Source organism: Hyla sarda, chromosome 5 (genome assembly GCF_029499605.1).
Source record: "Hyla sarda isolate aHylSar1 chromosome 5, aHylSar1.hap1, whole genome shotgun sequence".
NCBI classification, from domain to species: domain Eukaryota; kingdom Metazoa; phylum Chordata; class Amphibia; order Anura; family Hylidae; genus Hyla; species Hyla sarda.
This window is the reverse complement of record NC_079193.1, coordinates 339,891,489-339,906,015: the sequence shown is the minus strand read 5'-3', so window position 1 is coordinate 339,906,015 and position 14,527 is coordinate 339,891,489. Positions and strand designations below refer to the sequence as shown.

At 41.9% G+C, this 14,527-nt stretch overlaps 1 protein-coding gene across 9 annotated transcripts in view; it reads right to left on the bottom strand.

The window, feature by feature from the left end:
• Window positions 1-14,527, bottom strand: part of RIMS2 (regulating synaptic membrane exocytosis 2) — a 680,796-nt gene that overhangs the window by 207,719 nt on the left and 458,550 nt on the right. For 6 of the 9 annotated variants that reach the window (XM_056522548.1, XM_056522552.1, XM_056522551.1 and 3 more), the window contains 2 exons: window positions 9,625-9,804; window positions 4,001-4,110 (listed from right to left, as the gene is read on the bottom strand). In XM_056522548.1, the coding sequence (XP_056378523.1) occupies window positions 4,001-4,110; window positions 9,625-9,804 (290 nt within the window). The remainder of the gene's footprint in view (window positions 1-4,000; window positions 4,111-9,624; window positions 9,805-14,527) is intronic. The other 3 variants (XM_056522549.1, XM_056522550.1, XM_056522553.1) reach the window with 1 other exon arrangement.

Here is a 14,527-nt window from a genome sequence, read left to right as displayed (position 1 = left end):
CAAACTGAGCATCCGACAGTAGTGTGAACATAATGCTGCATTCTGTGAAGCAGACTTTCCATAGGTTCAGGCATTGAGTTTGAAGTCGTTGAGTGCCTAGACTAGTGGTTTCAAACTAGGGTGCCTCCAGCTGTTGAAAAACTACAACTTACATCATGCCCGGGCAGCCAACGGCATGCTGGAAGTTGTAGTTTTGCAACAGCTGGAGGCACCCTGGTTGAGAAACACTGGCCTAGATCATCAATTAGAAATGACATGTGATGTGAGGAGGTTGCACACCCCTAAGGCCAGCCTTGCTAATTGTGGTTCACACTGGGTTGTCTTCTGCATTATTCTCTTTGGACAGTTGTACAGAACACATGAATGGGTGTCATCTCCTATCTTTAAAGGTGTTGGCTGTCTAAGACACCTCCTGTTCGAATACCATGTAATGTCATATGAATTGGCTAAAGCTGCAAATTTTGGCAGACCTGGCTGATGGTGAATGTTGGGCCAAAAACTACCAAGATTGTTGGATTACAAGGTGTCCAATCCTTTGTTCTCATGGAAGAGTTTTCCCTACTTAACACTGTGTACAAGTGAAATAAGTGTTGTTCGATTGGGCACTCAGCAAACAGCTATAAAGGGGTACTCCGCCAGAAAACATCTTATCCCCTATCCAAAGTATAGGGGATAAGATGTCTGATCACAGGGTCCCAACGCTGGGGACCCCCGTGATCTCCGGGATGGCATCAACAACATTCGGTACACGGATACTTGGAGCTTCCGTGTTTGTGACGTCACACCACGCCCCCTCGATTCATGTCTATGGGAGGGGGCATGACGGCTAGTAAGTGGCCATCAAGGCTCCTTCCACAGATATGAATGGAGGGGGCGTGGGGGCTGTAGTCGTCAGTCATCCGGCACGGATGACTGGGGTGCCGCAGTGGAGATCGTGGGAGTCCGCAGTGGCTTTTGGATAGGGAATAAGATGTTTATCAGCAAAGTACCCCTTTAAGAGGTCTCCTGTTCAAGACACCTTTAAAAAGAGCATCATTTCATCTTTGCATTAAATGGACAGCCCATTGATTTCAATGGATGACATCATACTGTAGGAGGTCACCCCAGCAACAAGTATTAGACTTTTCTGTGATGAGTGTATAATCTGTACATTGCTCAAGTGAAAGTGGTCTGTCCACTCTTAAGTGGACCACCCTTAAAGGGGTACTTTGGGATAGCAAAAAATTATTCATATTTTGTCCCCTCATTGCCAGGCCGGTAGTATTGTAATATACACTTATTACCTGTACCGGGCCGTTTTCCCTGTTGGAATATTCTGTGACAGGCAGGAAGAAAAACCTGTCATCCTTGGTCCACTCTGTCTCCTCTCTCTTCCCTCTTCTCTTTTCCAATTGACAAAGATCACCCTTTGTACTGGCTTTCGGCGTCCTTGCCTTATAAGCCGCGCCCCTTTATGGTATCATGTCAACAAGCCACACCCCCTTCTAGCATTGTCCAACCAATTCACCCTCTTTTTAGCGTGCCCTTTCTGGCATCATAATGGCAAGCCACACCACCCTTCTAATGGTCCCAGCATTGAGGACTGCTAGGAAATGTAGTTTTTATAGGGTGTGCAGGAGGAAGGAGCAGAGAGAGAAAATGGAGCAGTGGGCAGAGGAGGACAGTGCATCGAAGAGCAGTGTATTCTGCCAGAAACAAGCCAGGGGGACTATGCCTTTAATAATAATAGGCCTCTTCAAATTTTTCCCATTCTTCTGCACTCATAGTATGTGAGGCATTGGTGAGGAGAGACCATCAGACAACACAGAGAAGACATAATTGTTACATATCAACCACAGAATCGGCCAATATAATTGGTGTTCTACAAACCTTTTTCGCGCAGCGAGAGAGAAAAACCTTCTAGCAATGTTAGGCGTACAGTATTACAAAGTACAATACAATTAAATTTTTGTCCTATTTATTTCACATTCTCCTCTCACGAGGACAGAAGTGTGTACTAGTAGTGACCTGACTGGGTACTAGTGCTTTTGTCACTCATAGGTGTGCATACGGCACTGAGGATGTGGGGGGATCTGTACAGTTTACTGGGAAACGCTGCTGAGAGTACTATGGTGCTCTGGCTTATAGACAAGTGTTCATGGTAATCCAGCATAGAACGTAATAGAAATAAAGCCGGCACTCACCGTTCTTCTCAAAATTCTTGCTTTATTGTGCTTCACATAGATTCATGGGTAGGGAACAGACGTGGGGGGGGGGGGGGGGGGTTACATATGCGACAAAAGCTCCGTTTCGTGCTATAGATGCACTTTGCCGGATGAAGTGCATCTATAGCACGAAACAGAGCTATTGTCGCCTACGTAACCCCCCCACCCAAAAACTCAGTTTCGTGCTATAGATGCACTTCCTCCGGCCCTAGGGCCGGAGGAAGTGCATCTATAGCACGAAACGGAGCTTTTGTCGCCTATGTAACCCCCCCCCCACCCACGTCTGTTCCCTACCCCTAAATCTATGTGAAGCACAATAAAGCAAGAATTTGGAGAAAAACGGTGAGTGCCGACTTTATTTCTATTACTTTCTATGCTGGATTACTAGTGCTTTTGTCTCCACTAGTGTTGAAGTATATTAATTGACTGATGACATCTTTTACAGAGAGGTAAAATAATGTCCCGGATCCCTAAAACTATGAGGGCCCCACACAAAACATTACAGGGGTTGCCTCATGTTGGGAATTGGTGATATGTCACCAGGATACGTCTCCTATGTCTGAACGGTGAGAAGCCAAATGCATTGATCAAAGTGGTAACAGTAGGAAAGCTCTACTTTGTTATTCCCAACTCGAGAGGTCACTTGTCTTCGTACTATAGTCAATGGTCGACCATGTGCTGAAAAAAGTGGAGCACAGACAACAGTAGATGGGGCTGCTGCTACTTTATACAAGTATCACAGTATTCAGGTGTGACCCAATTGGACTTTGGTTGCATATCTTCCCAGTGGTCCACCAATTAAATACTTTTATGTCTTACTTAATATTGCTATAACCCAAAATAATAACTTAAGCCCATAAATATTAAATGGTCACTAAACCTAAAGTCCATATTGCCGGTTAGATTACCCACTATGGGAAAGTCAATGTTTATGAAAGTTCTCAGAACTAGACATGTGCCAAGTAAAGTAGTGATCACGGTTCTCTGAACTAGAAATGCGCCAAGTAAAGTAGTGCCAGGTAAAGAAGGAATCTCGGCGGCCATGATTTTTTTAGACTATCAGGTCTTTAAAGGGGTACTCTGCCCCTAGACATTTTATCCCCTATCCAAAGGATGGGGTATAAGATGTCTGATTGCAGGGGTCCCCCCGCTGGGAACCCCCGCGATCTCTCCTGCATCACCCTGCGCCCTGTGCTACAGGGAGCGAAGTTCGCTCCATGCCTGATGACTGGCGATACAGGGGCCGGAGTATCGCGACATCACAGCCCCACCCCCTTGTGAGGTCACGTCCTGCCCCCTCAATGCAAGTCTATGGGAGTGGGTGTAACTGTTGCCACGCCCCCTCCCATAGACTTGCATTGTGGGGGGCAGGGTGTGACATCATGAGGGGGTGAGGTGTCTAGGGGCAGAGTACCCTTTTAATGTTAGAACCGAACAGTCAGCTCCTTTCTAGGTCGAAATAGCTGATAACAGGGAACAATAAATGTGTGTACATAAACCAAAAATGTATATGGAAAAAATCTGACGTCTCTTTATATAAAGAAGTACAATCACACAAATAAACAATAACATGAATATTCCAGCACAGCAGCTTGCGACAAACTCAATAAAAAAACAAAACACTTATTTGACACAATGGGGCATGCAGTATCGGGATCACAAAGAGGCATAAATAGATCACACTGCTTCAGTATGTGATGAGAGAATAAGATCTAATAAGAGAATAAGATCTAATAGGAGAATACAGTAAGATCTAATCCGTGATCAATAGATTTTTACTCAAAGTTCCCACTTACTTCGGTCCAGCGAACCCTTTGGCGGAAGCTGTGGTAGCTGGCGGCCTCTACGTCCTGCTAATGGGGTGCTCGAAGGGCTTGTCTGAACGGAACCACTGCGCGGATGTGCCCTATAAGACATATGTTTAAACAAATTGCACACAGTTAAGATCTGTACTCCGCACGTTACCATGATGTTACTATACTACCAGTATGGGGACTACTACAGCTTTAAAGATAAAATCAGCAAATATTTCTCCTCAAAACAGATTGATTGGACTATGTAGATTCCTGCCATTGGGCACAATGAAAGCACAGAAGACACAGAAGAGAGAAAGCTAATAGTCACATGTGAGCAATCTGCGGAATTGATACATACAGACAATTTCATCAGACAGGTTATTACTTATTACAGTAAAGAAGCTGTTATGGGACATGATGATTAACAAAATTAATAAAAGTTAATTAAGATGGTGAGAACAGAGGTGACACAGAGTAACCATTATAAATCACATCGAGTCCATGATACGGGAGAAACTGTGTGCAGCCTATGGCTTGGGAGTAAAATCTATCTATATCGTATCTATCTATATATCTATTTATCTTTCTCATATTTATCTATCTCATATCTATCTATATATCTATCTATCTATTTATCTTTCTCATATCTATCTATCTATCTCATATCTATCTATATATCTATCTATCTATCTTTCTCATATCTATCTATCTATCTCATATCTATCTATATATCTATCTATCTATCTCTCTATTTCATATCTATCTATCTATCTATCTCATATCTATAAGACACGTAAAACAGAGAGAGGAATGGCACTCACCACTTTCTGCAGTTTCTTAGGCTTTATTTTTCATATAGTGCAGGTATATTAAAAAGGCAAAACACCCAGCCGGGTGCGGACGCCAGTGCGCGTGATAGGTAACAATTGTTTCGCTCCAGATGAGCTTCAACAGCTTCAACATCTATCTACCTATCTATCTATCTATTCCATATCTATCTATCTCATATCTATCTATCTCATATCTATCTATCTATCTATCTCATATATATCTATCTCATATCTACCTATCTATCCCATATCTATCTATCTATCTCATATCTACCTATCTATCCCATATCTATCTACCTATCTATCCCATATCTATCTATCTATCTATCTATCCCATATCTATCTATCTATCTCATATCTATCTATCTATCTCATATCTATCTCATATCTATCTACCTATCTGTCTGTCTAGCTATTTATCACATTTTTATCTCATATCTATCTATCTATCTCATATCTATCTATCTATCTATCTCATATCTATCTATCTCATATCTATCTACCTATCTGTCTGTCTAGCTATTTATCACATTTTTATCTCATATCTATCTATCAAGTGGATTAAAGGGGTTATCCAGGAATAGAAAAACAGAGCTGGTTTCTTTAAAAAAAAACACTCCCCGTCTGTCTCCAGATTGGGTGTGATTTTACAACTTGGCTCCATTCACTACAATGGAACTGAGCTGCAGAACCACAACCAACCTGGAGACAGACGGGGAGCAGTTTTTTAAAGAAAGTAGCTCTGTTTTTCTATTTCTGGATAACCCCTTTAAATAAAATTTCACTAAGACCTCATTCACATCTCTGTCAAGCAGTCACAGAAATACAACAAGAATGATGTTGGTAACGTATACATTCATGGACCTGATGAATCCCAAAGACCACGGTTTTCCAACCATGGTGCCTCCAGCTGTTGCAAAACTTCAACTCCCAGCATGCCCGGACAGCCTTCGGCTGTCCGGGCATGCTGGAAGTTGTAGTTTTGCAACAGCTGGAGGCACCAAGGTTGGGAAACTCCATCATGGACTATCATAGGGTCCATCAGGCTCATTACGGGATAAACTAGAGCTGCACTACGTTGTGTGGGACTTTCGCCGGAATTTGGGATGGAGGCTCCGACACATATGCGACCACTTCTACTGCAGAGTACACATACGTTTACTGATCCGGAGCTGCAAGCTGGATACATCGCACCTGGCGTCTCATCTAGCGCCGCCATAGGCTAAAATGAGGCACAGGCACCAGGCAAATAGACAAACTACCATATTTGCCCTTTGATGCAGTTGCATCAAATAAAAAAAATCTGCATGTTCTTTAACGCAGTACAGTGAATTGCCAGATAAATGTAAACGTAGCCTAATAAGACATAACTTTTTTTCTTCACTCATTCACTAAGGGTGGAATGCATTACAAGGGTGTGTTCACACTAGGGATCGACCGATATCGATTTTTTAGGGCCGATACCGATAAACGGTCACCTTTCAGGCCAATAGCCGATAACTTATACCGATATTCCGGTATAAGTTTCGGCTATTTCAACCCCCCAGGCGGGGCAGAAACCGTTGCAGATCAATGATTTAAAGCGGGAGCTTTAAATCAATCAACTGCAGCGGCTTTTGCGGGGCCAGAGACCGCCGCCCGCTTCTCTCCCCCTACCTGTCCTGGGGTCCTGAGTCTAACCACCACAGTTGTCCCATAGCCTCCCCCCCCTATCCTCTGCCCACACATCGCCGCCGCCCCATCGCCTCCCCCCATCCCCGTTGTTATAATTACCTGTTCCCGGGGGTCCGCGATACTTCTGGCTCCGTCGCCGTCCTGCGCTGTCACTGTGCGCACTGTCTGTGACATCGCGTTGGGGACGTCATTCGTCACTACGCAGCGCAGCGCACAGCAACAGTGCAGGAGCCAGAAGGATCGCAGACCCCGGGAACAGGTAATTATAACACCGGGGATGGGGGGAGGCAATGGGGCGGCGGCGGTACGTGGGCAGAGGATGGGGGGGAGGCGATGGGGCAGCAGCATGTGGCCAGAGGATGGGGGGAGGCAATGGGGCGGTGGCGGTATGTGGGCATAGGATGGTGGGGGAGGCGATGGGGCAGCGGCATGTAACCAAAGGATGGGGGGAGGCAATGGGGCAGCGGTGGCGGTGTGTGGGCAGAGGATGGGGGAGGCAATGGGGCAGCGGCGGTGACGGTCGTCTGTGGCCGGGGGGCGGGGCATTATCGCCATTATCAGCAAGGTAATTGTTGATCCCGATAATGTCCAAAATCGTGATTATCGGCCAATAATTTTGGCCAAACCGATAATCAGTCAATCTCTAGTTCACACGTGCGTATTTTCTGCTGCAGATTTTCTTCAGCAGATTTAACTGCCCATTGAAGTCAATGGGCAGCAAAATCTGCAGCAGCTCTGCACACGTGTGAACGTACCCTAAAGGATACAGTTTTAGAGTATGTTTACATAATCCACCTGCAGATTTGCTGCAGACCCATTGAAGTCAATGGGCAGCAACATAATCTGCTTGTGGATTTTCCACAGCGAAAAAACCTGCTGTGGCTAAACCTGCAGCAGAAAACTGGCAGAAGATCCGCCCATGTGAACATACAATAAGGGATTATTTTATCTGATAATGCTTCTGCATATAAGATATGCCGTAACATTGTGATCAATAGGGTTTGAACCTCTGGGACCCATGCTGATCCCAAAATAAGGGACTGAGCTTTCTTCGGAATTTCTCCAGCACAGCGCGCGCTCCACACCACCCTCTGTAGGGAACTGCAATACAGCCCTATTCCACATGTATGGACTGTTCTGCAGTTCCCTACACAGTGGGGAGGGGGGGCAGGAGAAGAATTATGTGGGGAAAGACTGAAGAATCTGCAGTGCTGAACTAACCCTGCAGCACTTTCATATTCGGCAGTCGATTAGGAAGTGATACCATAGGCAATAGGTCATCTCTTCCTCTTGACTCCCAATAGATGAAATGCTGCACTTGGGGAACGGCTTTCTACAGGTTATGCTTAAAAGGGGCGTAAAAAAAGAATCTTTCTTCCTGATGGTGTATATGGACCTATGGAGGGTTCTTTTGAATCCACTAACAAGAGACGAGGAAACAACAAGTGAGTAGAAAGGGCAGAATGAACAACCTTTGTCTCGAAATAGTCATGGCATGAACCAAAATAAGAACCTTTAGGCTATGGTCACACGGTGGAAATTCTGTGCAGCATTTCACCAGAAAGTTCAGCTATAAAATTCAGCAAAATTCACTCCACATTGAGGTGAATGTAGATTCCACTGCCCCATCCACATGGCATGTTTTTAAACATTGTGGAGTTCAGAGAGGAATCACACTGAGGCCAATGGGGGCTTTGAATTTTGGCAGAATTCTGTGTTCTGAGCACACAGAAATTCCACTCAAATTCCGCAATGCTGCAAAAATTCTGCAAGACGCAGAATTGAATTTAAGCAGAATAACAGAATTTGCGCTGTGTGAACATAGCCTTATATTACTGCCTAGGAATAGATGTCTACCATTCGCTTATTTCCACCTGAGATGATCCTTCAGCCTACGCCTAGAACCAGCTTTAGCCCTGCTTACTAGTTCTGGGCCCTGAGCTTCTTCAATTGTAATGTTTATTGGTCAATCATATACAATAGTAATGTCATCTACATTGATGGGATAAGGAACATAGTTTACTGCATTGAGAAGAGTAGAGCTCTACAAAAACATAGGCCAGTTTCCGATTTACAATAGGAACGCTAGACTTATCTAGTATTGCGTTCACTAGACTGGAATGGAGCACAATTCCACAGGGGTTGGTCATTTTTTGGGATAAAAATAAGAATTCTATATTAACCCCATTAATTTAAATGCTTAAATCTATAGACTATAAAATTACCAAGACTATAAGTTCTATGCAAAGCGCCTATTTCTTATTAATGCCATTAGTAATTGATGTGACCAAGAAACATTTTCTTAAGATCCTTGAGACTAAATGGAACTCTTGTGCCTTCTGGCAGATGTAGAAGAGCTGAGTTTCTCATTTAACTCTTCATTGTAATAAACTTTACTTTGGTTTTCCTGCAGACCTATTAAGACCTTAGCTAACAAACTCATCTCAGCTTCATCTGTGTAGGGTTTCGGATGCATTTCTCTGGACATTTTCGAGCTTCGGTAAACTCCTCAGTGATTTATAATAGGTTAATAAGTGCTGAAAAATATATCTTCTGCTGGAAAAAGAAAACATCCCATGCAAGCTTGATCTCCGAGGCCAGAAAGAAACCAGGTCTCGCCTTCCAAGCTGTACCAAATGCTTTCTTTCGACAAGATACGACTTTCCGAACTTATTAACGGCTACAACGAAAGAGCGAGAATTTCGATTTCGAAGTCAAATAAAAATAAAAAAAAGGACCATAAGATGACATGAACTCTTTGGTTAAGCAATGTCTGATGAGGACAAACAAAGTTCTTACTCTGCAAGAGAAGACGTGATTGTTATGGGGTGTGCTCTATGGGTTAAACCAGGTTTCCTGAACAATGAGAAATAATCACGAAACAAATGCAGTTAAATACGGTTAGTAAACAACGTACAATGGCATCCACACCATTATATCCAGCAGAGAATATAAGTAGTGTGCCAGCAGTCAGAACGTTAGTATCTACTGTTAAAGACGTGATCAGCCAAGAATGACAAAGAGACTGGAGAGCTACTGGGAAAATAAAATGGTGATTCTGTGGGTGGGGGAAGGGGGAGCAGGAGAGGAATTACGCTGAGCCATTGTTGTTTTTTTCACCTCGATAAGGCAGGTGAAGGAGGGGCTGATCTTCCCGTCATTAATGAAGGCATCGACCTCATGAGGTTTGAGTCAGGGCGTTCAGTGGATCGGGAGCGGCAATTCGTCCGCTCAAGTACAGGCCGTTGTTCTGTGGACCTGGATCTTTGATATGGGTGTCTATCGCCCGCTTCGCAATTCCTGTAATGTTAGTCAAAAAGCCGCTCAGTTGACCGTCTGTCATATTTTCAGGGAGGAGAGATTTATATGTATTCACTATTTTTCTTGACCCAATATTATTATTATACGTTTTAACATTCATCAAAACAACCAGAAATAAAGAGATTGTGATTCGTAACAGCTTATACTTTGTAAGGGAATTAAAAAAATAGTAAGTCATCATCATATAGACTTAGATCAACATTTGTTTCCCATAATAAAGTACATTCAGAAGAAGTCTACAATATGAAGAAAAGGGAATGTATCACACCAAGCTGTAATGAAGAACTGTACTCATTTATGGCTGAAGGCGGGCATATATTATAGAACTTATGTGGTTCTACTGAACTGAACTTAGGTCATTGGGTTATATTTGGCATATTGGGATCTAAGTTTGGTTTAGTTAAACCTTCTATCCAATTATCTCTACTATATTAAGGTCATCAACACCGGAAATGTAGAACTGAAATGAATGACTTTTGCCTACATAAAATAGTGCAAAGTTTTCATGGGCTTTATGGTGCCTGGTCATCTTCCCTAATAACATTAAGATAATAGCGTGATTTCTGAATGGTGATACAAGCTTCTCTACCTCAATATCAACAGCTGATCTATTGGAAAATGTATGAATCTCTCCGAAAGGGGTTGTACAGGGTAACGAGCACCATCAACAGATTAGAGTTGTTAAGCTAAACTTTAATTAAATAATGGAGCTGAGCTACAATACCATACACAACCTTCGGATATGTGTGGTTCTGTTTTTGGAAGAAAACCCTTCAAACCAATAGTAGAGCATTGTCTGCAGAACAGAAGGAAAGAACGGTAAAGGACAAATAATGTTTCAATTCATAGACACGTGAGACATTCACAATGGTGGCGTCTGATCTTCAGAACAAAACAGCTCTATTGTTGGGGCCTTGCTAGACTGACTATGAAAATCTTGGGAACGGGTCAATTAAGGGCCATGGGATTGGTTCTTTCCTATTAGGTCAAGTGCCAGGAAACTCACGGCAAAATACCTGAGGCATGTTTTTCTGGTGCCCAGGTCAACCAACATAAATACACCGGTCTATGTTCAGAGATTTCTGATACCGGAAATATACCAAAAAGAGGATTTTTCAAGTCAATTATTCCAATAACAGAAAAAAAGGGATATGATCTCTCTACACATCCTTCCATTTTAGAATGAGTGAATATGAATCAGACTTCACCAATGGATTCTTCTCACATGTATCTATGATAGGTCAGAAGATAATTTTCATCCGAATTTACCAAGGGTTTATACATTTCTTGTGATACATTCCCTTTAAACAAGCATAAAAAAGAGCATTTTCATTACAAATATAAAGCAGAAAAAGAGTTGGACTTATACTGACACATACTGACTGACACATTTCATACATAAATTCATTAAAAGTACACCTTCTAGCCAAATTGACAGTATATTGCATAGAAAAATAATAGTTAAAAAGGTAGAACTTTTTGTTATTAAAAATGAACTGTTGTAGGTCACTGACTATAAATAACTGTGTCTTACCTTACATACATTATATACAGCACAAACACAAGGTACAGAACATAGACACATACAGTAGGTACATCATACTGGTGCCCATGTACAACAATACAGAGTCCTCTATATTGGAATGCAAAGGCCGGATTAGCAAAGGGGTGGTTGTTGTATTCCATGTCTACTAAGTAAAAAAAAAATATTGAAGGTGTCAATTTCTATGGCAGGTCTAATGAGTATCATGGAAATGATGGGGTTGTCATTGGACACATGGCCCAGGAATTGCACCCTTATAATTCTAAAAAAAATATGCAACATTTTTCTCTCAAGTATATTCTTCCCAATGGAATGTTGAAAACAAGAGTAGAAACTAAAGGTGGAGATTTATCAAGCTGTTCCCGTAATTTTTTTGCCATAAAAAGGTGCATCGTTGCGCAATTTTTTTGCGCCTTTTGCATATATGCCATTTAACATAAGTGACTGAGAGAAGCAGAATTCCGTTTTGACTTAGGCAGTGGAAGAAATTTACTATATGTGTCTTTTTAACTTAAGTGCATCAATTGGCGCATATCATTCTAAAAATGTGCAAATATAGACCAGGGTGGAGCAAACCTTTCAAAAACGTCAGTAGAACCTTGTACAGTTTAGTCCATTGTTATACTGCTCTAAGTACATAAGGTTATGTGTTATTACACTGTGTGTCATGTTTGGTTATGGCTTGTGCAACACCACCATTTATCCTTAGGTCAAATTTGGCTAAATAACTCTCATCTAGCTGAGTATACCGTTTCATAAGACAAACTGCTTTTGGCGGCTTTCAGTGCGTTTTAAGGTAATGAAAAAAAGACGCAATATTTATCAAGTCCGTGCTCCTTTTTGATAAATAAGGCGCACAGCAGTCAAAAATAACAAAAATAAATAAATAAAAAAATGCTTTGCACAGACAACATTGATAAATCTCCCCCTAAGAGTTGACAATTTAGTAATTTTGCTTTGACTTCAATGACATAATAAATCAAAGTCCTGGAAAATACTAGGTAGAAGGTAGGTTCACATGGAACAGTGGTGGTGGAGAACATGGTAATGTGGCATTTCTCTACACAGGTTTTGTTTCTTAAACACTATGCTACAATTCTTATTGAAGCCACTAAGGAAAATGGTAATAAATATCTGCCCAGGACATGAATAAGATGTTGTCTGTTCTAAGAAACTGAGGATGTCCAACATTTCTAAACATGAAATGATTACAAATGTTTTACCTAAAATTAGATTTTAATAGAACACCCTCTTTTGGAGAATGATGTGTCTGGGGCTTCCATGGTAGATCATTGACCTTCAATGAGGAAGACTACAAATCAAACAATTCAGCTGGATAGTCGTCAGGGTATCTGTCTAAGATAACTTTTCCTCCAACAGCAATTCCTAGAGCTCTTCCACACAAACACACACACACACAGGTGTGGATTGGCCAAGCATGCATTTGTTCTCAAAAGGGAGAGTGAACAGGCTACTGTCAGAGACCTCTGGCTGAGACCTTTGTCCCTCGAGAAGAAATGGGTCAGGCATGATAGATTTCCATCTTTTCCCGAAATCTTCTCAACAAACTCCCATACACATTAAACAGTCCAGCAGAAATCACTCGGTTACACAAAAATGTATCCAGAGTTTATGACCACCTTAAAGCATTACTGTCATTAAAATTTACTTTTGCCACGTCAAACAGATAAGTCAAAAGTTTAGCTGGGCTGGGCTGTTAGTATTAAGACCGACTGTTGGATATAGCTGGGTGATGAGAGTCGCTGCGTGCTTCACTCCTAAACCCATGACTCATAAGATTGCGGGAGATGGGCTAGACAAAACTGCAAAGTAAGATTACGCACCAAGCTGGGGAGTGAAGCATTCTGCCACATATGCTTAACCTCGCTACATCTTACAATCGGAGGAGGTCTTAATGTCGATCTATACTTTTGACACATGTCTGTGTCACGCTTTAAGTTAAATAACGTACGTTTGGGGTGGAGGTGAGAGGTATCCAGGCTAGGTGCATGTTCATTGCTCTTTCAGCTTATCCTATATGCTTGTATGGTGTACCTGTGCATTTATAGTTGCCTTGTATTTTTGGAGTTCCCCATGTGGCTTATTATCCCTTATACCTGGCCCAGTCTAATTGTATTTCATTTGTATGCCTGATTTAATCTGCACGTCTTCTGGATATACAGCCCCTCTTATCCTCCCATTTCTTTCCTGTGCCTCCATATTTTTGCCATTCTTTATATGTATTTTATGTGTTTTTATAATGAAATTTCAATAAAGTAATTTTTTGTCTTTCTAATTTCATTCTCTGGTCTTTGATAGTTTGGTGTGGATATTGGTAAGCGACCAGGGTATTGGCATACTCGTAGTTTACTTTTATGGTAACCTTCTGTACACAATCGAAGAAAACTATGGAAACATGGTCCTCCAGCAGGTTCTTTCCCATCGTCCCTACCAATCTGGGAAGGAAATGACTCTGATTTTTGTCCCTATCCCACCCTAGAATATATAGAAAAGTCACATGGTCCTATTGCGGCCCCCCTTCATTTGTTTTTTTTTTATCATCCATTAGCAACCAAAAGGTGGACAATCTAAGGTGGCTTTGTGCTTCCATTTTCCATGTAGCAGCTGCCTGCTCAGCCTCTATATTACGTACATCTTTGGGAAGGATTCTATATTTTCTAAATTAAACTTTTCAATGTACATCTAAAAATAAGAAATTATACAAAGTTTAAATGTATTTCATCCTTCACTTGTGCCTAAAAAAAGGAGAACTTATATTCTCAGTGTTTTATTGGTGAGTAAACAGGAAGAGTCATGTGCGATGAAGAGTCCCTTCAAACAAAGTGTCATGGGTGATGAAGATTCCCTTCAAACAGGAAGAGAGTAGGGTCATAAAGATTCCCTTCAAACAGAAAGTGTCATGGGTGATGAAGAGTCCCTTCAAACAGAAAGTGTCATGGGTGATGAAGAGTCCCTTTAAACAGGAAGTGTCATGGGTGATGAAGAGTCCCTTTAAACAGGAAGAGTCAAGGGTGATGAAGAGTCCCTTCAAACAGAAAGTGTCATGGGTGATGAAGAGTCCCTTCAAACAGGAAGAGAGTAGGGTCATAAAGAGTCCCTTCAAACAGAAAGTGTCATGGGTGATGAAGATTCCCTTCA